General features: G+C 35.1%; 1 protein-coding gene across 2 annotated transcripts in view; it reads right to left on the bottom strand.

Moving 5' to 3' along the window:
- Positions 1 to 23129, bottom strand: part of ROCK1 (Rho associated coiled-coil containing protein kinase 1) — an 85412-nt gene that overhangs the window by 7181 nt on the left and 55102 nt on the right. For both annotated transcript variants that reach the window (XM_041399226.1, XM_041399227.1), the window contains exons 17-29: positions 21534 to 21640; positions 20287 to 20437; positions 19261 to 19421; positions 18204 to 18388; positions 17396 to 17465; positions 15902 to 15996; positions 14450 to 14615; positions 12851 to 12944; positions 12413 to 12501; positions 11900 to 12088; positions 11403 to 11568; positions 4926 to 4996; positions 1104 to 1192 (exon numbers count right to left, since the gene is read on the bottom strand). In XM_041399226.1, coding sequence (XP_041255160.1) covers positions 1104 to 1192; positions 4926 to 4996; positions 11403 to 11568; positions 11900 to 12088; positions 12413 to 12501; positions 12851 to 12944; positions 14450 to 14615; positions 15902 to 15996; positions 17396 to 17465; positions 18204 to 18388; positions 19261 to 19421; positions 20287 to 20437; positions 21534 to 21640 — 1633 coding nt within the window. The remainder of the gene's footprint in view (positions 1 to 1103; positions 1193 to 4925; positions 4997 to 11402; positions 11569 to 11899; positions 12089 to 12412; positions 12502 to 12850; positions 12945 to 14449; positions 14616 to 15901; positions 15997 to 17395; positions 17466 to 18203; positions 18389 to 19260; positions 19422 to 20286; positions 20438 to 21533; positions 21641 to 23129) is intronic.

A 23129-nucleotide genomic window follows, 5' to 3' on the forward strand; every position in this document is an offset into this window, starting at 1 on the left:
ATCAGAAAATGCTAAAAAGTTATGTATGGTTCAGAACAATTATCAAACTACTTTGAATTTCTTAGAAATTATGCAAGCAACACGACCTACTTCAACACTCCAATATGATTTTGGGAACTAATTCATAAACCATACAGATTTGTCTACCCAAATAAGACCAAAATATTTCACAGCATGGAAAGAGGGTTATCTTACAATGGATTCAAGATCCATCATGATAAATTTACTTAAGATAAAGGCTTTCAAATACTTCCTCAAAACACTAGGAAGTCTAACATTATTGCTAGAAAAGCTTAGTGAAAACCTGGATGGAAGTAACCATATTAAGTAGAATACTATCCAGTAGTTTTTTTACTAAATCATGTTATGGCTTGATGAACAATCTGTGCCAAAACATCACAAAAGGAAATCTGGGGCACCAGCTGTTGAAAAAACTATTTAAATTGGAACAAACATCATGTGGGTCAAGACTCTAAGTCCACCTCTCCCAAGATCCTGTTTTCAGCTGTGGCTGTAGCAGGTATTTATGAAAAGAGAGTACAAAACAGTTCTAAGAGAAAATAACTCTTTTCCTGGTTATGAGCAATTGGCAGCTGAAGCACTTCCTGAGTCTGACAGTTGTTCCAGACCACTGTATTTGTTAGTTCCTGATACATCTATTCATGAATTCTAAAACCATTTTTCAATTACTATTCTGCAAGATCCCATAATGTCAATCAGCTGTTCAAACAACACAGTCATGTACCAATGAGGGGCTTCAGTGATATTTGATACAATTTTCCTCATGTATAACCAATGTAAAGGAACCACAATTAATGTATTTTACCACTTTAAACAGAAAACAGCTGGAAAAGTTAGAAATGCTTTGGACTTGAACAGCAATGATCCTTTCTCTTTTTCTCTAACTTATAGCAATCACAGGACAAAGAGCAAGTACTGTCAAAGTTCTGTTAATGGTAAAATACAGATAGACATTTTCCAACTAGCATGGGAAATTAAAAATTATTTATGGTATTTTTATTTTAAGCTTCTGGATTTGCTATCTGCTATTTCACACACAACACTCTTTTGTTGTATCCAAAACTAACAATGACTTTACTTACTCTATATCTAGTACCATAGATGGATTAGACTGGTCCTTGTCTTTTTCATCATTGTAGAACAGTATCTTTTTACTGCTCACCACCACATACTGTGGAAAGAAAGGGTAAAATAGTTGAAATCACATTTTAAAAAGCATTTATTTATCTTAATATACTCCCACATGCACATAAAAAGCCAGAGTAAATGAAAGGTTTCAAATTAATATCAGGAGATATTCAAATCATCCTGAAGGCTATACTACAGACAGCTCTGCAGTGATACAGTTGCAGTTGACTGCATTGTCCCTGGATCACTCTAAAGTGCTTGTGATGACTCTGCAAGTCCATCTGTACACAAACTCACAAATTTCAGTTGCTACTGGCAGGTCACTAGGAAATTTACTGTATCGCTGAGAGTGACACAAAGCAAAAGCTATCACTTATTGATAATGTAAAAAACTTCTCTAGTTCTACAGGCCTGAGGACTTACTGGTACTTCACACCAAACTGCTGGTAGGCTAAAACAGAGTCCTATGGCTCCTACTATTTCCTACACCTCCAATTTAATAGACTGGTAAAATAAAGAGACAAAATGAATCAGCAGAAACAGAGGTCTGGTGCCAATGAATACACTGAGATAGTTAAGATCAAACACCTCTAACCTAAGCACATCCCAGTAAGTTCAAGACTGGTATTCACTGCCTGCTGCTCTTCACTGGGAGTTGCTAGTCTAATATATTTGCTGCAGCTGTCCACAAGCATAAACTCAGTGACAGCTGTGGCTGTTCCCTCCCCTGCAGTTTCAAATGTTTTAGAAGGAACTGTAAGATATAAGACACTAAGGAGGATTAAAAGGAGGCAAACTGGCAGCTCTGTCTACACTGATCTCCAGTTTCACATATAATATAACCCAGAAGAACAGAAAAGCATGAGAGTGAATGCACCAATAGCTCATCTTGAATCCAAGTACTGGCAGGTAACTGGATGGGTTTCTGCACAATGGAGATACTGATAATTTGAATAAATGCCTACTCCTTCTACAAAGGGAGGTTTCAACCTCATTTTACATAGCACTTGAAGCTGACCTCAAAACCTGAGTATGAAAGTCACCTTAAGTTTATACAACAGCATTTTTAAAATGTGCTGTGCAAGGTGTGAGCTACAGTTGTAAATCTCAGTTACTGAAATGCACCTATAAAAAGCCATGAAAGGGCATTTTGCCACAACTCCTTAATAGAAAGCCTGATCAGTTTGAGTAAGTACTAAATGTGAGCCTCCTGTGATTTTTCCCATTGAAGAAAAAGACTGTACTTCGATTCCTTTATCCACTCCAATAGAAAACTAATGCCTTTTTCATCTTTGAAGTGTGCACCTTTGCCTTTCAGAGATAAGAGCAAGCCCTTCAGACAACAACTATCACAAATGCAAATTCTGACTGTTAAGGGGTTCAATTATCACACTATATATAAACCTTGGTGAAAGAACAATGTAACCTCACAAAAAAAAGTTATGTACAACAGTGTAAATATCCTGTTGTGAATATATTAAAAAATCACCTGACAGTAGTTCTCTTTTACAGTGGATATTATATTTTTGAAGGATATTATATCATTCTTATTTGGGATGAAATGAAGCTCTATATAAAAATAAGGATAACCCATTTCAATGTTAGCTTTAGGTATAACTGAAGTGTTTATTCTCAAGTAAGTTTTCCACACTCATCCCTTCCTAACTTAAGCTAAATAACTCACAGGACATCGGACAAAAACATCAGTGCTACTGACATTTGAGTCAGAAATGCAGCAGCTCAAGTTGTAACAACTCAGGCATCAATCCAATTACACTCCTAATATTATTTTGCTTTTTCTTTAACCTAATCTGGACATGCCTATCTTTGAGGTTGCATATACCTCCCACTTTCACAAAAACTGCAGTAGAATTAGGAAGAGAAGCACCTGAGGAGACTGACCACCTGCCAGCTTATTTCAGCTACAACAGTAGCTGAAACAAGTTCAGTTCAGCCAACAGAATGCACATATGAGTTACCATAGTCCCTCACTACTGTGTCTCACTGATATGAACCTCAGCTAGTTAAGGAACCTTATCAGTACAATTTATTTCGTGACTGAGCCATCCATCTGCAGCTCAAATTCTTCCGAAGTGTGAGCGCATTCAAACTAGGGAAGTGTTGGAAAGGAATGGATTAGCTGCCTAAAATATCTTGAGGCAAGTAAATATGCCTATACTGAGCATGCCTGAAGAAATTCTGATAGTCTTTCACTGGAGAAGCTGCATTTATCAGGAGTTTAAAATTTCATTTGTCAGAGAATGCAAAAATCTCCATTTTTACAATACAACCGCAAAAGGGTACTTAGAAGCATTCTGTGAGAAAAATGACACAGTATTTTATATAATCCAGAACAGAACAAAGCTACCTGATTTGTGCCAGGCACCACCAATTCTGTATCAAGAGGATTCAAGCAGCCTTAGCAATCAAACAGAACTACAGGAAGCATCTGCCATTTGGTTTTGTTCCTGGTGGTGAACACTTTTTTTGTAGGTAAAGCACCTTCTCTTTCTGTATACTTTTGCTATTAACATTGCTGGTTTTATTTTGCTTGCCTTAGTCTTGCTTTGTGCTTTCAGTAAACTGTTAACTCAACCCATAAATTCTGCTTTTGTTCCTCCCTCATCCGAAGGGGTGGGGGGAAGGTGACTGGCCATTAGCTGAAATAGGGCAGAACTTATCACTCACTCCCAGCAAGCCAGAACAGGCGGTGGTTTTAGCTTACAGACAAATCACCAAGGTCTGATATTGATGTACAAATAGGCAGGTCTGGAACTCAAACACTTGGAGTGTTTAAAGAAGACCATGGAAGCCCCTTGAAAATAGCAGTACTTCAAAGACAGAGTACAGCAGTTAAAGACCCACCACAAACCCTCAAGTGCTTCTCTGACAGGAATGAATGCCTTCTCCCTTAAATTTTATAGGAATCTCTTCCAGTTGTAGTAGAATGTGAATATAAATAGGAGCATTTGAGAAATACCTTTCAACAAGAATCAGAAAGTTACTTCAAAAGTGTCATTAATAACTCAGCAATTCCCAGTAGCAGTCTTTGAATATAAGGAACATGAAGGAAAATAAACTGTTTAATACAATTAGCTTTTAAAATTTAAAAAAATTCTAGAGACCATGTTCACTTTTGTATTTAGTTGTACTAAAAGATGATGAAAGGGGGAAAGTGAAAAGCCAGAAAAGACAATCTGAAATTGGTTCCAAGTATCTCAATTTGAACATCAGATGTTTCAAAGAAACAGATCATAGCCTTTGCAGAGGCAAAGCAAAAGACTGCTTTGTTTGGAGTGGGAATTCTGGCACAGAGATCCTGTTTCTGAGAATAAATCAGTTATTTTTAAGAGAAACTGATCATTTTAAAGGTAAGGGAGACAGAAACCTCCTTGGAAATCACATGTAGCAAGTTAGAGTGTGATGCACTCATCCATGACCTTCAGTACATTTAAGTGTGGTATTCCCTATTCTCTGCTGCCAAGTTGCACAAAGAGGTTCTTTTTCAGTGACAGAATTACTCAAAGAAGAAAAGTGATGTTTAATGGTCCCAAGATGCTCACTGTAAAGCATTTGTAAATGTGCACGATGTCATTACTAAAGGTTTCATACTGAACTTGAATTTTCTTGAGGATTTTTCTTCAATAACGTACATACACTAAATTACTCTTAATTATCTTGTTTGTTTCTTAAATACAAGTTGTAAAACCAATTCACCACATGCCTAGAAACTTTTCCAAGGAAACTGAGGAAGAAAGGAAAAAAGGCATCTGTACCTGTTTCTTCCAGCCATGCCGCCTTATATTTCCTTTGTTTGGTACTGAAAGCCAACCTTCAAGTCTTGATTCTGGTTTTAAAAAATGCATATTTAATAATTGTGTATTTATAATAATAAAGCAGAATAGCACAAAAGCAAACTACTACTAGAAAGGAAGACGTACTACATGCAGTAATGGGCAATTACCTATTCAGCAAAGCAGAATAAAAAGCACAGCTAAATAAAATGAAGATATAAGCATTTAATTCATGCTTCATCACAAGCCAACATCTGATTACACAGTTACTGCACAATAAAAGTAAAGCTGTTTTCCTTGATGCCAATATCCAACATTGTATGTAAATAGTTTGCAAAGAGCCAGGCAGGAAAGACTTTGCTTTGAAAATATATTACAGTTTAAATTAAGAGATTTTCAATGTAAACATAATTTAACATTCAGAGGGGCTGTATGAAAATACTCAGCAGGAAGATGCAGGAAGTAAAATAAATCAGATCCACATTTTCCACAGGAAACAAAAAAAGGAGAGAGTGCACAAGAGCAAGCAAAGCTACATGGGTGTCCCATTACTCACAGAAGATAAGCATAGAAGATAATTAAATAAGGAATGCAGGAAGAATCAACTAGATATAAAGAATAAGAGACAAGTGTTTTACTCAAATTTTCAGTGAAAAATTATCCAAAGAGAAATGTAATATCCTATTTTCCCACCATGAAACTACTGAAATAATTTAGCATGATACAAAAAAAGGGACAGGAAAACCATAGAAAAATTAGCATTTTGCCTAATGTTGATTTAGAAAGTCCTTCCAGCTAACTGAGAGTGGGTTCTAAAATTTAAAATTATGAAGCCAGGTAATAGTTGCACTGAAAACTTCAAAAACATTAAGTTAAAATTTTCTGAAACATTCTCCACAACTATTTATGTCCTGAGGAACTACTGGTTTCTTTTGTCCTTCAGGAATTACTCTATGTGATGTGTATCCCAGCAAGTTCTGAAATGCATTCAAATGCATAAAAGTTGTTGTCCATGTGCTTTGCTATATAGAATTACAATGGGACTGACAGCCTAGCAATCATTAAAATTAGGCATGTAAAAGCCCTTCCCACATTAGCCTTACATTAGCCTTACAGCAGACAATATTTAGAAATGGACTACACTTGGAAATATGGAATCATTTCCCACATTTCTCCACACAGAATAGCTTCAAAATACTGGAGGGCCACTGAAGTACTGGTATGAACTGGAAGAAAAGCATGTTAGCAGAACTCATTCCTGTAAGAAAACTTCCCAGAAAAATGAAGGAAATTTGTACCTCTCTGCCTTCTCACATCTGCATAAGAACTGTGGGGACTGGGGGTGTAGGGATCCCCACACCCCTAACCCTAACCCCTCTGCTATCCCAGTAAATCCCTGATTATAGGCACTCAGTAGCTTTGGAAAAGAAAACCTATTTCCTCCATGTCTGCAGGCCTCACAGATATATTTACCTTGTTTTGAATACGTTGATTAATTTTTACCTTAAAAAAAGATTCTTCCACTTTTAGAAATTATAGAAACATCCTAAATCTCAGATTTTCATTGCAAAACAAAATGATGAATTGCTAATAAAAAACAAAGTATATGGGAAACCGTTGTTCAAAAGGAATATAGGATGGGTGACTTGTTAAAAAAAAAAAATAAAAAAGCTTCAGTTGAAATTATGGCATATGAAAATCTGGAAAGATCCAATGATGAAGAATTTTAAAAGATACTTGTAGGGACAGTACAAGTTTTTCTAGGTTCCCTTCTATTTCAGCACATTCTGAAAACAATTTCAAAAGAAGTAGGAAGTAAATGAGGTATTTCAAATGAATCCATTGACATTCTTTTCTGTCTACTACAAATCTATTTAGGGAGCAAATTCTATTTGAATGAGAGACAGTTTCTGAGCTGTGAATAACATCTTGCAGTTGAAAGTAACAGTTTTACTCCTTTTCAACAAAGCTAAAAATTGTCTGGAACCAAATGTACTCTTGAAAGGGTAGATGAGCTCTTTCATTCCAACCTCGCCACAAAGGTTCCTCTCAAGTAATATTTATAGTGCATTTTCATTTCTCTTAACAGACTCAGCAAATGCTCATCTGGCCATTTCACAAATATTTGATACAGAAGACTAATATTTATGAGTGTTCTGATTAAGTAATTAAGAAAATATGGGCTATCTAGACTAAAAAAAAAACAATCTTCCAGTCTTTAAAAATAGGCTCAAAACTATTGTCTGACAACTTTGCTGTATTTTGGAAAGAATACCAGAATTGATATCTCATATTTGCAATCCAGAAAGTCTAAGACAGGCCTCAAAAATATCTGATGGCTAGCTGGAATCTGAATAGGATATGAAGAAAGAATTCCATCAAGATCTTGTAGTTATCTCTGAATATATTTAAATGTAGATTTGCATTCCAAACATCTTCATGGCTAGTATCCAGGATTCATAGGGATTCAGTACGATAAGAGTGTGACTTCAATAAAATCACACAAGACAACCATGACTGCACTGCTTTATGAGACTTTTTGTTGTTCTGGAGCTAAGTAATGTGGGTGCTTTCATAAACAGCAGAGCATCTCTTTCCAATGCTCAAGAATTCCTACTCCTAAGAGTCATTCACAGCAACCAAAAACCTGGAGATACCATCTTGCTAATTCTTTCTATTCCTCTGGCTTGGATTTTCCTTCTACAGACTGTCCTACTATAATTTCATGTGGATTTCACCAAGGATTTCTGACTGGATCTTGCTTTGGGCTTTATTCAGGCTGCTTCATTCAGGAAGTCCTGAGTCCAATGAAACTGCCGGCTTAAATGCTCCACGCACTTATTATTCCATCCTATCTTTGTGCAAAACACGACAACATATGCTGTAAAATATTACGTGCTGCAGTTAAACCTGTAGGGCAGCTGAATTGCTTAAATGATCTTGCCAATCAGATAAAAACAAGCAATTCACAACAGGTTAAGTGCCCTGTAACAATTAGGAGAAAAAACCTTCACGTTCCTGATTATGTTCCGTCTTGGCAAAAAAGAATTCTGTTTACAATCATGAAAGTATAAAGACTGCTTAAGTCCAGCCAGGAGGAAGAGGCATTCCAAAGGCACAATTTAAAAGCAAATACCTCAGTTGTTTCAGCAAGGACTCTGTTAACACTGGGGACACCAACTGAGATATGAGCTGCTATCTGAATCAATGATCAGGAGTGAGAGCTACAAAACACTCCTAGAATTAAATACAAGGAAAAACCTTCATCCACATAATGATCTTTCCCATGTGAGTGAGCAAGAGACTGAGAATAGCCTGGATTGTTTAAAAGGGCCAATGCCCACCTTGGGAGAGTGTAAGTTGCCATAGCAGCTACCAGAATTTGAGGGAATATTTAGGCCAGTGGCAGACAGAAAACACCTCCAAGTGAAAAGCAGCTGTAAACTGTGTTACCATATGATTTCTCTGTGTCTATTTCTAAATAGAGAATTTTTTTCCTTCAAATTCTATGAGTATAAAACTTTCTCTCAATTAAACCAAAAACTTCCCATTGCCAGAATCATGACCATGGACTCATTCTTTTATACATGCTTATATTATTTTGTATTTTATTTATTTCCCTGGTGATGTTTTTATTTTGACAGGAAAATGAATAAATCATACTATAATTACTTATTGTAAAATTCAACCATTTATTTTCTTAAATTTTTTTTTTAATAAGTATCTTTGCCTTTAGAACTGGTGCAGCAGCTAGAGAATCCTATTGACTACTCATGACATCCAGCTCTTAAACAAGATGCTATTCAAGGTTCTCTGAAGGAATGGCCATGTTTGGGTTGTAGAAGTGATGGGAACTTGGCACACAGTTGAAGACAATCAACATCATACAACAAAACTGTAGCAAATGAGCTGCTGTAATATGTCACCTTCTGTTTTGTACATTAATTACTTGGTTCACAGAAAAAAAACTATGTGCTGGACAATTTCCTCTTTCTGTGGCATGGGCTATTTCTACTCTGAAGTCTGGCTGGGTTCTTTGTCATCTTTATAATGCTACTGCACTCCTCTTTTGCCCTCTGCTTAGCTCTTTGACAAGTGTGTGAAATTTGACTACGCTAATGTCACTTAATCTCCCTTAATTACCAAATTGCTTCTTATTCAGATCCTGATCAACCCAGAAACTCAGCCAAAAAAAAAAAAAAAAAAGGCAGCATGTAGGGACATGACCTAACACTAGAGAAGTCCTAATAATATGTATTAGAGGTCCTACCTGTCTCAAACCAGCAGGACAACTGCAGCAAAAATCAGAGGCATGTGTAGAAAAAAGGGCAAAAAAGAGAAGAGAAATGAAAAGATAGCAAAAAAGACATAGTTGAGGGCTAACAAGTAGACACCTCACCCAAGAACACCAGAACATCCAGTAACTTCATGTTCTATTAACAATGGGAATTACCAGCTGACTTGAAAAGATCTTGTACAGACTGAAATTTCTGCCCCAAAATGGAAGCAACAGATTATGCAGCCAAAAGCCTGATTATACACATCTCCAGAGGTAAAACTGAAAATAACCTTCCTTATTGAGGCAGACAAAGAAAGAGCTTTTTCCTACAGTCCATCCAAGATCTGGGACACAATGGAGTCATACTGAAACACTATTGCCCTTGAGAAAAAAATAGGGAAGGTATCTATAGCTAGATGGAAGCATTCATGTTTTCCATGTAATACACAACAGCCATCAGATGAAAATGGCTGAGAAGGGAAGAGAGGAAGTTCAAAACTACTCTTTTGAGTAGAATAAATCTGGTCTGTTTGTTGCAGGAAAAAACCCTAAAGCTCTCAACTGCAAAGAGTTCAGAAATTTTCTACTAAAATTATGAACTACAGTCTTCTTCAATTACAAGACACTTAAAAACAATAAGGCTTGATTCCAAGTTGTAATTTAAGGAGAGAAAAAATCCACTTGAATGAGCAAAACGCCTCTGATTTTTTTTTAAGCACTATTAAATGGAATACACTAAAAATGAGTATCTAAAAGAAAAACTCCTAAGAAGTACTGATACTTCAGAAATACCAGAAGGAATTCCTAGCAGGTGACAGCTAAGAAAAAAAATGTTCCTTAATCAATTTAATAATTCTAAGAATTTACAATGGGAGTTTGCCTTGAAGATGTTGTCAAAAGACAAAATCTTTACAAGATGGCAATTTACAGATCAAACTCCAGAATGCAAAAGGCTTCTCAAACAAAATGGAAGTAGTGAAGGAAAAGACTATACCATTATCTGAACAAAAATCTATTCTAAAATGAAATTCATTACAGTTTTAACTAAAAACAACGATCTAAAAATACACTAGGGGAAGATAGGAAACAGACACAGAAAGGAGTAACTACATCAAAACATGTACTAAGACTGATAACCTACCTGAAATTTCAATCACTCTAAGACTCCTGGATAAACTCTAGAATGTGGCAATTTGAGCAGCATGAAGTGCATTAACAAGAAAAGACATATCTAAAATTATTCTATTTACTTTTATCTGACTGCTCATCCACTGAAGTCATAAAATACCCAAAATAGCATTCTGGTTTTGCATGTCTAAAAATATTTTTCTACAATGAAATTCAGACTTATCAAAACTAGAATAAAAATTTCCCAGTGAATTCCAAAAGTTACTTAACCATATAGAAAAAAGATATACCTAGCTATGATGTACAGAAATTGTCAAGCACATCTGATTACACTAATTTTTTTCCTGTATTGAGAGATACAGAAGTGGATCATGTGGAAGTACTAACTGATTACACTTTTCAAACACTGGGGAAGGGGAGAGGTAAATAACCAACCAGTCTAACAGTGGGTCTCAAAGTACAGTGCCTGGTACTGATACATGGAAATGGCTGGCTACGCTGTATTAGGTATTCTTATTTTAATCTGCTACATCAGAGTACCATACAACCATAAATTTATTATGGAAATTCCTCCAATTATTTTTCACATCAGCAATTACTGCCAGTTGTCACAGAGGTGGTACATGACTGAATAAGAAGAGATAAGATCAAGACAATTTTGCATTCAAGATATAAAACACTATCATGATGTTGTAGATGTGTTGGCCCTGTCTTCTATTCACCAAATACTGCACATTGTAATCACTGTATTTGAAAAATAAGAGATGTAAAGATACTCCTTCCTCAAAAGTGCATATAAACAATGCTAATACCAAGCCATACAGTCGAAAGTATGATGTGAGAAAAAAATTAAGTCTTAAATATAAGCAACTAAGGTATGAAATAAAAAAAAAAAAACCAAAGAAAGGAAGTGGAGATGTGATACAGAATCAGACAGCCAGAAGACTTTAAGAAGCAATAACAAGGAGTTGTTTGAAACAATACCTTCCAAGACTATGTGTATGCAATACAACCAAGTAGTTTGAGCAGATTCAAATCTGCTTTTCTCATACCTGAAAGATTTCCATCCGTTTCATCTGTTGGAAGACTGGCAACACTGGTAGAATCCATTCCTTGCTGGAGGTCCATGATTTTCCTTCGTAGTTGCTCTATGTCACTCTCTTTACTATCCAGCTGCATCTGGAGCTCATTCCTGTATGTAGATTCTTCTGCTAGTTGCTGTATTTATATACACACACAGAGTTACTGTGTTACCAAAAACATGGCAGCCAAGTATTTTGAAAACAAAACTCATATATATATATATATATATATATATATACACACAAACACACACACATATATATATGCATATATAAATAACTTCATTTTAAAAATACATTAAACAGATACTAGTTTTCTACGTTAAAATGAATGGGAATGTTTATTAACTATTCGTCTATAGACATTTTATAGAAATTGTCTGTATGTGTGTGTGTATATATATATATATATATATATATATATGTTATATATTCCACAGTATGATAGAAAAATTAAATAATTTTACCGCTTGCATTTCATTAAGCTCCTTTTGGTATTTCACAACCATCTGATTGAATTTCTCTTTTTCTTGATTAAGTTCTAATTGGAGCTTTCGATTTTCCTTCTCCTTCTTCCTCAAATCTTGCATGTTAGCTTTCTTTCTGTCTATTTTAAAGTCTTTCCGATTCATTATCTCAGCCAGTTTGTTGACAGCCTGTTCAGAAAAAGGAGAACCAGTAAGAAATATGATATATGCAGCATGTTTCATGAAAAACTTCTCAGTTCCCCTAGTTACAGGATCTGGTAAAAAAATCCCTTCACCAACCAAAAAGGCCCTTACTCACAACTGAAGTAATACTGAAAAGTGTACAGCATCAAAACTTATTCTTTCAAATGTAAATTTAACAACACATATTGTACATCATGGTTAATATAAACATGATTTCAAAAGAACTAAGAGTTCAGAAAAGCAAGAAACCTGAAATACTTTCGTTAATGCAAAGTAATAATTGCTATTAAATTGCATATAAAGTTGTACCTGTGTCTTCAGAGTTCTTTCATTGTTTATACTCTTCTCATAATGCATTCTAATATTACTGATTTCCTCCTCTTTTTTCATTTTGTAATCTGTTAAAATAATATTCAACTTTAAGTTATTTTAGTACAAGGTAATTATTTTTAAACTTAATTACTTCTCTAAGTGTGTATTTTTTTTCATTCTCCTGTTGCTTCCCTTTTTGAGCAAAATACAGTTTGCAAAGACAAAGATTACCAGTTTAACACTACTGCAATGACAGAAAATGACCAGAAGGGCATCTCAGAAAGGCACAAAGATGAAATACTAAAGCAAACATCAAGCCCAAAATAATATGGAAGATAAACAGCAATGTCTTCTTTCACTTCCCATTTCTTCACATATGCTTCAAATTCAGGCATGCTTCAGAACAGATCAACTAAAACTCCAAACATGACATACCTTCCTCTTGTTTCTTAAATTTTTCACTGATCTCTGTGTTTTCCTTTGTTATTAAATCGACATCTTTGGTTAAAGTGTTATTAGTTTCTTCCAGCTACATGAAAAGAAACACATTTTAGAATAAAGAACTTGACATAAATTCTAAAAATATCTTTAATACTATTATTTTAAATACCCTTAATTCTATAACAATCATTTACTTAGAACACCTTCTGCCTATGTGGACTTTTAAAAAATTCTACTATACTTCTGGGCTGTTTTGATTTACCAGAAGGCTCAAAATACACCTGTCCCAGAAAAAAAAAATTATCACTGCAGAACTGACAACACTGTAGTATGGAATCAAAAATCAACTTAAGCAAAGTTAGGTTGTCAGTTATGGAATGTGACAATTTTAAATTAAATGGTTGTACTTCGGAAAAATTAATATGTAGGGGCCTGATACCTTGAATTCAGACAGAAAAGCAGCTGACAGATGCTAGAACTCCAGCATTAAATCTAGAGTAGATACAGGCATTTACTGTGAGGTAACTGTCATAAATCATGAAAATCAGGATAAAAACAAAACTAAATTTGGACTAAGACAAAGCAAATACAGGTAAATATGTACACAACTGGCAAAACAAAGAAAAAAGTTGGAAAGGAAAACCACGATAACTTTGAATATGTGAGCATGTTCACTGCCATGGCAGTGAAGGATCACTTAACAAATATGTATGAAAAAAGAGACATAATTGTATTCCTAAATAACAGTTTTGTTTGAAGCCTATACAAATGATTGCCTATCAAGCTGTCTGACAAAATTATCAGAAACTTGAAACCAAAAATATATTGGCAAGAAGGTATTCTTTTGATGCTACAGACATAGTCTTCTAAATGCTGCTTAAGAAATAGTAGCATTCTGGAAATCTCAAGCTTAAAAAAGCAAATTCATGAAACAAACACTATTTGCACTATCTTTTCACAGAGATGGAATATCCATGGTAGCATTAACAGAAAGTTCTGAGCAACTGAGCCAAGCTCAGTTACACCTGGAACTTTACACCCCCAGGATTTTTAAGAAAACATGCACAGGTGATGCTAAATGGGAAAAAAACAACAATAAAATAACTATGCTACATATGGCTTGCTGTTTGAGACTTCTCAGTTAAAGACGTTTATCAAGCTCATACTAACATTCAAAAGCTATACTATAAAGTGTCTTCAAAAATTACATTTTGGGGACTGGGTTGTGAAACTTGAGACTCTCAAGTGGGTTTTTTTTAAGACTAAGTTACTTTGCAATAAAAGTCTCTAATAAACAGCTCCACAAATTTACAAGACTTAAATAATACACTTGGCAATGACAAGAAGTAAATACAAAAGGGTTAATAACTGAATTACAGACATTCACTTGATTTTCATCCTGGCTTCACCTCAGATGAATGAATTTGATTTTTTAGGAAGGTCACATGATGAAATTTAAAGGTTCCAAGTGAGCACAAAACTTAAGACACTTAATTAGTTTCCACTTACGATCACAACAAGACTTCATTAATTAAAACCATTTGGTTTCCAGGTGGAAGAAATTTATACAGGCATTGAAAACAGTTAATTTACCCTTCTTATGATAATGTCCTTATCAGTCAATTCTTGTCTGTGCCTTGATGCAGCTTTTTTGCTTTCCTGATTCAGTTCATAATACTGTTCTTCAGCGAGTGCCCGTGCCAACCGTTCTGACTCAGCTTTGGTTTCAGCTAAATCCAACTGGGTAGCAAGCGTTTCTCTGTAAAAAGGATATTAAGACTTCCTTTTCCTATGCAAAACATTCCAAATTTTCAGGAAAACCATCAAACCCAAATTATACCGCTCAGCTAATGGTCATTATCTTAGTTTCTTAAGAAAAGCAAGAGTTACAAAACTACATTCTGTACACTTGTGTCTTTTGATGGTCCACACAAGCTGCAGCAGCAAGCTTCTGATTTTACATAGAGGAAATTAGTGATTTTCATTAACATTTCAATGATCCATGAAACACCAAGATGTATTCTCCTGCCTTTAAGGAACAGAAAATAAAACTAAAGTACATGTACAGAGTAGTCCATCAAAAGATACTTAGCCCACATTTGCCCATTATCACAAATCCCATAGTTATATCCAAGTGAGAAACATTTAGGATGAACATAAGATTGCAGAGAATAGTGAGGGAATAGAATACAAAGCATCTATAAAAAGAAGAAAATAAATAAATAACCCCAAGAAGAATAAGGGAAGTCTTGCCTAACTTCTTCTCCCTCCCCATTTCTTTATGTTGGTTACAACTTTGCAGAGACACAAGTATTTTCCTCCTACACAATACTTATTAGCACATCTTTTCTTTCTCCCTTTCTTAGCCTATCAAAATGCTGTATAAAACGAACACTGTACATAACCTCTGCCCTTCAGACTGTTTTCCAATGTTGATGCTTAAGCAGAACAAGAGACAGACTTTAGAAGAAACTGTACTTCATGCATAAGGCTACAGTCTCCTTCTTCAGAACATGAAATAAATTAAGAAATTGGAAAAACAAGCTTAAAAATTTTTTCTTATTTGATAGCTTAGAAAATAGTGCATCACAATTAATGGTTGTTAATAATAACTAGTTTAGCTGTAATCAGACGTATACTAAATTTCAAAGACTTTGTTACCTTTTTCTCAAATTATTTTAATGACTATAGAAATACATTAAGTAATTATCAGGATAATATAATCCAATTTTAAAAGCTGGTGAGACGATAACCATAAATTGGAATGTTTTCCAAAATTTTTGAATCCTACTAAATTTTCAGAGAAGTCATTATTCTTCCTACAGACATGATAATGTTCAAAGCAAATATGAATAACCACATTTGGCTTTTTGAGTCAGTATAGGTAACATCCTATGTATCTGCCACTTACAAGGTGTTATGGAACACTTTTGAGGCTTTTTTCTAAAGGAATTAAAACATCTTAGATCTGATTCAAAGTATACATGAGAGAGACAGTATTACAAGGAAAAACTTAGGTGTATGTGAGAAACATAATGAGCATACTTCTCCTTTTGCAACTCCTGCATTTTACTTTGCGTTTCTTTATTCCTTTCATCAATTTCCTCTTTCAGTTCCTTAACCTGAGTTTTGTAAAGTGTCTGTAAAAGAAAGCATAAAAAAATAATTATTCAAATTCCATACTGAAATTCCTCGTTTTCAGACTGCTTAGTTTGAATTTGTCAAACCCCAACACACGCCAATACTGTCATTAGTGAAATTTCCCCCTTCCTTCCTCTCGCAGATGGTTCTTTACAGTTTCTGTTAGGTAGGGAACTGATATGATCCGATTAGTTTTCAATTTTCTAGTGTGTTTTCCTACACAGCTGCACAAATACAGGTGTGCATAAGAGACAGAAGGCACTGTGACACAGCAGAACAGGTCTCCTGGACACAACAGGGCAAAACTGCATCTTGGAGCATCACTTGTCTCAAAATGTTCATCCACCAAGCCTAACACCATTCTGTGCTTTCACCTGTTGCATTCTCTTGGTGTCCATGTACCTCTTCTCTTAGAATCTTAAGTTCTTTCTGTACAAACTTAGTAAGTGATTCAGAAGAGTTCAGATTTATGTAAATTACTTATTGCTGTGAATTACTTCTGGGTTTTATTACTATATTGTTATAATTACCATCACCTGTAATTCTGAAAGTTAAAATTTGATCTTCTGCAGTAAACTACTTTTGCTAAATATTCAGACTGAATAATGAATCTTATTTAAACTACAAATTAGTGAAAAAAGAAGATACTGAGAAACACAATGCTCTGCATCTGCATTTTAGCAGTATATAATGGAGAAATGCAGAAAAAGCCCCTGTAACAGATAATGAAATTATAATCATATGCAGTTTAGTAAACAAATTTTTTTATTGTCTCTCTCAGGAAAAACCAAATTTAAAAGTATTTTCCAAAGTGAAATGAGTCTGTTCATATTCACAAATGTATTTGAAGTTCAGGTGTTACAGAGAATTTTATCCTATTGTTTCTTTTCACAGGACAAAACAGATCAAACTACATCTATGAAATACACATTTTAGCTACCTGGAGTACCCAGTAAGGTTCTTCAGAGATTCAGGTGCAGAGAAGGCAGCTTTTTAGAATAAGGAATACATGCAGAATGTTACTGAGTCTATGGTTCTTAAATGTATGTATGGAGATCAATAGCATGAGCTATTTTCCAATAAGTTTGGAAATTTTGAACTCTCCACCAAGCTTGCAATTGTATCAGAAAAGTATCTCCTTTCCAACCTCAGGATAGAACAACTCTGATGAATCATTCAGGTAAGAGTTACTCAATGTAATCTCAGTTTTGACAAACAACAAAATAACACTTTAGATACAACATCTAATGTTCTCTAATATTGTGTTCCTTGTTTGTATCTCAAGCAAGATTTTATGAATTGCTGATTTATGCAAGGCTGTTACCTACATTAAAACAATTTTAGTCTCAGGTATTCACTGTTAAATGATTTTATGTCAAAATTCCTTACAAGTCTTACCGAAAAATACTGCTCAGCTTCAAGCTGATCCTGAAGCTCACGCATCTGACCTTCATTTCCTCTGTACTGTCTTTGAAGGAATTTAAAAAACGGAAAACATTTAAAAAGTCAGCTACTAACAAAAGACAAAGACAATTTCTAACCAGAACAGCACTCTACAATGATCTTCCATTTGCATACGTATTACTTCACAAAGAGCAACAGTCTGCTGTACCCTAGAATTCTGATTTAATATAGTTCTTATGCTAAAGCAATGATCCTTTCAGGATGCAATTTAGAAGCCAAGAAGTACTTGAAATGGAGAAACATTAAGCCAGCTGAAAGAATATATGATAGAAGTCTAACTAATGAAAAATATCTTAATTTTAAGATAAAGAAAATTAAGAAAATTAATCAGGCAGTGAAAGGGAATTATTGACTCCCATGTACTAAACATCCCATATGATTTAGTATGTAGTATCAGAGTCAATCCATAAAAAAGTAATTCAAATAAAAGAGGCATGTATACATATATACATATATATATATATACACACACATGCACGTGTGTGTGTGCGCCTTAACACAGAATGGTGAGCCAAGAACTGTTCTGAATTGTAGCTCATAACAAAAATATTCCAACACTGAAGGCTGCACAGAAATCATAACATGCAGCTACATAGGAATCATAACATGCAGCTAAAAATACTCTTTCAGTTTAGAAAAAAATGCCTATGCTCCAGAGAACTTTATTCACTAGCAGGAACAGGCAAAATAGTACATGTATAATTAAGCAATTTTTTCCATTTTACTTCAGGTTTTTACTTACTTTGCAAGTTGAGCCAACTCAAATTCCAGTAACCTCTTTGCTTCCAACAAGGTATTGATTTCCTGTTTCAGCTGCTTCTCAGAACCCTTCAAGTTATCAGCTTCAAAAGCTTGTGCCTTTAACTCATTCTGTGCCATTATTCGTTTATTCGTCTCTTGTTCTAGCTTAAGTGTCAGATTCCTTACCTAAATGAGAAATATTTCAATTTAGGAGCCTTTGCTAAATAACCAACTGCATGTGGCTGAAGAGGTTTCACATATGGGTTATTTTATATTAAACACCACTAACTAGATGCTACACCATGTACCATAGGTCAAAGTATCCCTGAATCTCCAAACACTTCAGTGCAATAATCTCAAAGCTGCTGCCCTTAGAACCTATGGCTATGATGTTGCAGGATGATAAAGCTTTCCCATTTTTAGTTTATTTCAAAGTCCCTGATTTAACTTATCTGAAAGACAACAAATGAAGGAACCTAAATTGTTTGCAAACCTCTCCATGGACTTCAGATCTTAAAAATCTCTCACCCTAGGAAAAAAAATGCAGCTTATCAAGTACATAAAATCTAATTTACTTGAGTTGTGACCCCTAAGAAAGGTGTCATAAACCTCATTCCTGTCCTCTTTACTGTCCTGTAAAGAAAATGTAAGGATGAAGCTATTATTCTAAGTACCTAGTTTTCACACTCAATATTCTAATTGCGTTTCCTTAAACAAAAGGAAAGAATGCAAACTAGACAACACAAACTCAGACCTGTAAATCATCCACATCAATCAGACTGCACAGTGAAATTCACAAGCAAATTTTTTCTTTAGAAAAGGAGAAAACACAAAAAAATGTATTATATTGAACTGAAGTCCAAATATGCAAGACATGCTAGAGTTATGAAACAAGCAGAAATTACCTAAACCTACTTAGGCCAACAACTATCCTCAATTCTGCTGAGAGTTGTATTATATAAGGAGCTCAGTATAAGTGAATTTAATTTTCTGTATCTCAGTTCAACTCTAATTTCTTATTTATATAGAAAATTATTAGAGATAAACCCTTTACTTACTTCATCTTCCAGTCTCTCTTTTTGCTGAAGAAGATGTTCCAGTTTCTGCTGAGATTGCTTTAGGTCAAAGTCCAACATGGAACACTGTTTTTCAGCTTGAACTATTCGATTTTCTGCCTTTTCTCTTGCTGCCCGTTCTTCCCTTATCTTTTTTTCCATTTCTAAAAAAGATTAAGGAAAGAAAAACAACCAAAATTATTACATAGCATCTGCAAGCATGCTTTTGTAAAAACAGTCATAAATATCCTAATATTTTCAGACCTTTTTGTTCAGCTATCTAAGCTTTTCTGCTGTTTGATGAAAGAAAAAAGATCCTGGCATTATTACAAGGAACACTAAAAAATAAAAATAATTCCAATCTGCACTCAGAACACTGGAATATTATCATGACAACTGAAAGATATCTAGTGAAAGAAAAAAAAGCACAGATTCTTGAAGTAGTCATTTTGACAGAAGGCAAAGTTTCATTTCCATGAATGGATAGTAGCGAAAGAAAAAAATGCTACCATTATTGCTAAATCTAAAAGCCACATTTAGGTACTGATGACATTCACAGAGAAAACCTGACATATAAAATTACAAAATCAAGATACACCTTTGATTCGTGGATATACATCTATAAAAGAAACTTCTCACTTCAGACTAGCCTAATACAACACTGGTATTTTTAACGCAGTTACACAGGAATGAATACTCTAAGACAGCTCTCTTGATAATGCATTCTTTCAATTCTGTTTAGCATTAGACAGAATTTCAAGATTCAATACCATTTTAGAAGCCAAGGAAGGCTGTGAAGTAAGGTATGCAAAACAATAAGAAACAACATTATTTTTGTGAAATAGCACATTAGGGAAAAAAATTCAAAATGTGTAGTTTTCATGTTTTAAGATTTTAATACACATTTTCTTTATACAACGGATCAAACACTGGTGCAAGAGTTCTATGTTTAAGACAATGTGTATTAAAATCTCATAATCAGAACGTGTTTTATCACATATTTACCTGAAACTTGCAGGAAACACTTACCACACATCGCAACTGATCTTGCCTCCTCTATCGACTGGTGCTTGTCAGTTAACCGCGCTTTTGTCACTTTGTGCTCATTGACTTCCTGTTCTAACCGGTCTTGTAAGGATTTCAGCTTGTAGTTCAAATCTATCTCTAAATTATTCTTTTCCTAAAGATAAGGAAAAAGTGATCAATGTTATGTAATATCTGAGGAATCGTATTTTTATTCCCTTTTTTAGTATTGTATTTCTGTTATCATATCAATATTATTTTTCCACGCTCAGCAAAGAACAGTAACAGACCAAAACTGTACTCAGTGCTCTGGAAAAATTTTCATTAACTTTTTTCAGTATTCCACAAATTTGTAAGAAAATTGAAACTTCCCCTTTTGTATAATCAGTAGTCACCTAAACTGGAAACACACAACTAATGAACGGACAGCCTAGAGCACAGAGGAATCTGAATTATTGTTACCTGGATGGATTTGGGTTATTCTATCGCTAGCATTGCCAGGCATTAACAGTAATTCACCAAACAAGCACTGGAGATGCGCTTTGAGAGACAAGCACTGGCCTTTGAATGGCTGCCTCACATAACAACTTAGAATTGCTTGTCTCCTTCCCTCACAGGCTGTCATATCTCTGTTTTTTTTGCACAGACCACACAGCACAGCAAGTCTTTACCTAACCCCACTAGACAGAGTTAACTCTGCAGTCTGTCTGGAGAAAGGGTGCAGGATTTCCTTTTACTGTAATTTGTTTTTCTGTCATATGGAAGGGAACAGAGATGTTAGAGGAACATTCAGAAGGAAGGATGGAAAGGAAGGACAGAAAAAAATTCCACACCAAACTTGATAAAAAACCCTGCCTGGCACTGATCCAGCCAAATTACAATCCAGTAAAGGCAAAAAAAAATCAGGTTTTTAACAAGTTCATAGATTTTCAGAGGCAAGTCTTTGCAGTCATAGTTAGGCAGGGAGAAAAAAATTCCTTGCTACTGGCAGTAGGACAGGATCCTTGAATCACTGATAATATATGACAAACACTATTTTCATGCACAATGCTACAAGTAAGAGCTACCTGAGGACTTGGGAGACCATCCTGATGAGATTGCAGATTAGCAGTACTTAGTTGATAATATAAACACAAGATTGATTTATAAAGAGCAGTAACACCGGACTTATCAATATAAGTAATATCAATAACATTTGAAAATATAGTCAAAAGCTGACAAAGAGCATCAGCCTCAACATCATTTCACCATACCTTTTCTGAATGATTAAGCATATCCTGTGCTTGTTTTCTTTCCACTTCCACTCTTTCAAGATTGTTTTTAATGTTTTTTACTTCTTCTTGTAAAGCTGTAATCCGAACTGCCACAAAAAATTAAATATACTCAATATTAGTTACTTCATTTAGATCAATTGTCTTTGCAACTTTTATTTGGCCTAAAAAATATTTCAAATACTTCAAATTTTTCAGGCATGCAAAGGCCATACATTGTAGAGCAAACTGACCTTTTCGGACACTCTTTATGCATGTCATCAGTAACAATTCACAAATACTAATCATGAAAAAATGGCTCCTGCCTTCCATCACTTCCATTATCTAATACTCAGAATTTCTTTCATTAACCCAAGTTCTGCTGTGCTACAGAACAAGCACCTCTAAGTGATGCTAACTTCATTAATGGGTACATAAGGCACATTACACAGAGAGTCAGTTTCAAATTAATTTTTGGGTACTAACACAACATGCATTCACCTAAGCGTGACTCAGACCATGGGGAAGTCAGGCACTGAGACAGGTTCCCCATGGAAGGTGTGGAATCACCACCCCTGAAAGTGTTCAAAAGATGCGTAATGTGGCACTTAGGGATGTGGTTTAGTGGTGCATTTGGCAGTTCTGGGTTAATAGCTGGCCTCAGTGATCTTAGAGGTCTTTTCCAACCAAAACCATCCTATGATTTTAAGTGCTATGACATGGAAAAGGAACTATTCCTCAAAGCCCACAGCATCTACCCTTGTGTGGCATAAGAGTTTATATGAAATACTAAGTAGAATAATGTGGTTTGGAAGGGACCTCTGAAAATCATCTAGTCCAATCTCCCTGTCACATGCAGGGACATCTCTCACTAGACCCTGCTGCTCAAAGCCCCATCCAACTTAGCCTGAAACACTTCCAGGGACAAGGCAACAACAGTTTCTCTGGGCAAGTTGTCCCAGGGTCTCACCACCCTTATTATAAAAAATTTCTTCCCATATATAATGTCAATCTACTCTTCAATTTAAAACCATTGCCCCTTGTCCTGTCACTACAGACCCTGGTAAAAAGTCTCCTTCTAACATGCCCCCATTCAGCAAGGAAAGGAGAGTCCTCATCAAAAGCCTGTGCCTCATGGAAAGTCAATATTGCAGACAGATGGTTCAAAATGGCAAATTAAGAGTCAGGGTCCAATAGCACCAGGCACAGTCATGAACTAATGCGTCTGAATAGTTTCTAGTATGGAAGAATCAATACAAATAGTAGAAAGTTTCAAGCATCCTGAAAAAAGGGATTCCGCATCTGCATCCCTTTTTGTGCTCTTTGCTTGTAAAAGTAATGTAGAATCATCATAAAAGAAAACATGCAATTCAACAAAAAAAAAAATAGCCTTCTCCACAAATGAAAGAAGAGCAAGTCCAGGATATACCAACTTGGCTACTGCACAAGGCAGTAAGACAGTGTTCCATCTTCTCTAGCACTGTATCAGCTCTTCATATTTTTGCACCACTGGACTCAGACTTTTAGTCAGCACAGCTCCACACTCACGATCAGTGTTTGACACACTTTGATTCTGATATTCTCTCCCAAGAGCTGCTC

This window comes from Onychostruthus taczanowskii, unplaced genomic scaffold (genome assembly GCF_017590055.1).
Source record: "Onychostruthus taczanowskii isolate IOZ18803 unplaced genomic scaffold, ASM1759005v1 scaffold16, whole genome shotgun sequence".
NCBI lineage: Eukaryota > Metazoa > Chordata > Aves > Passeriformes > Passeridae > Onychostruthus > Onychostruthus taczanowskii.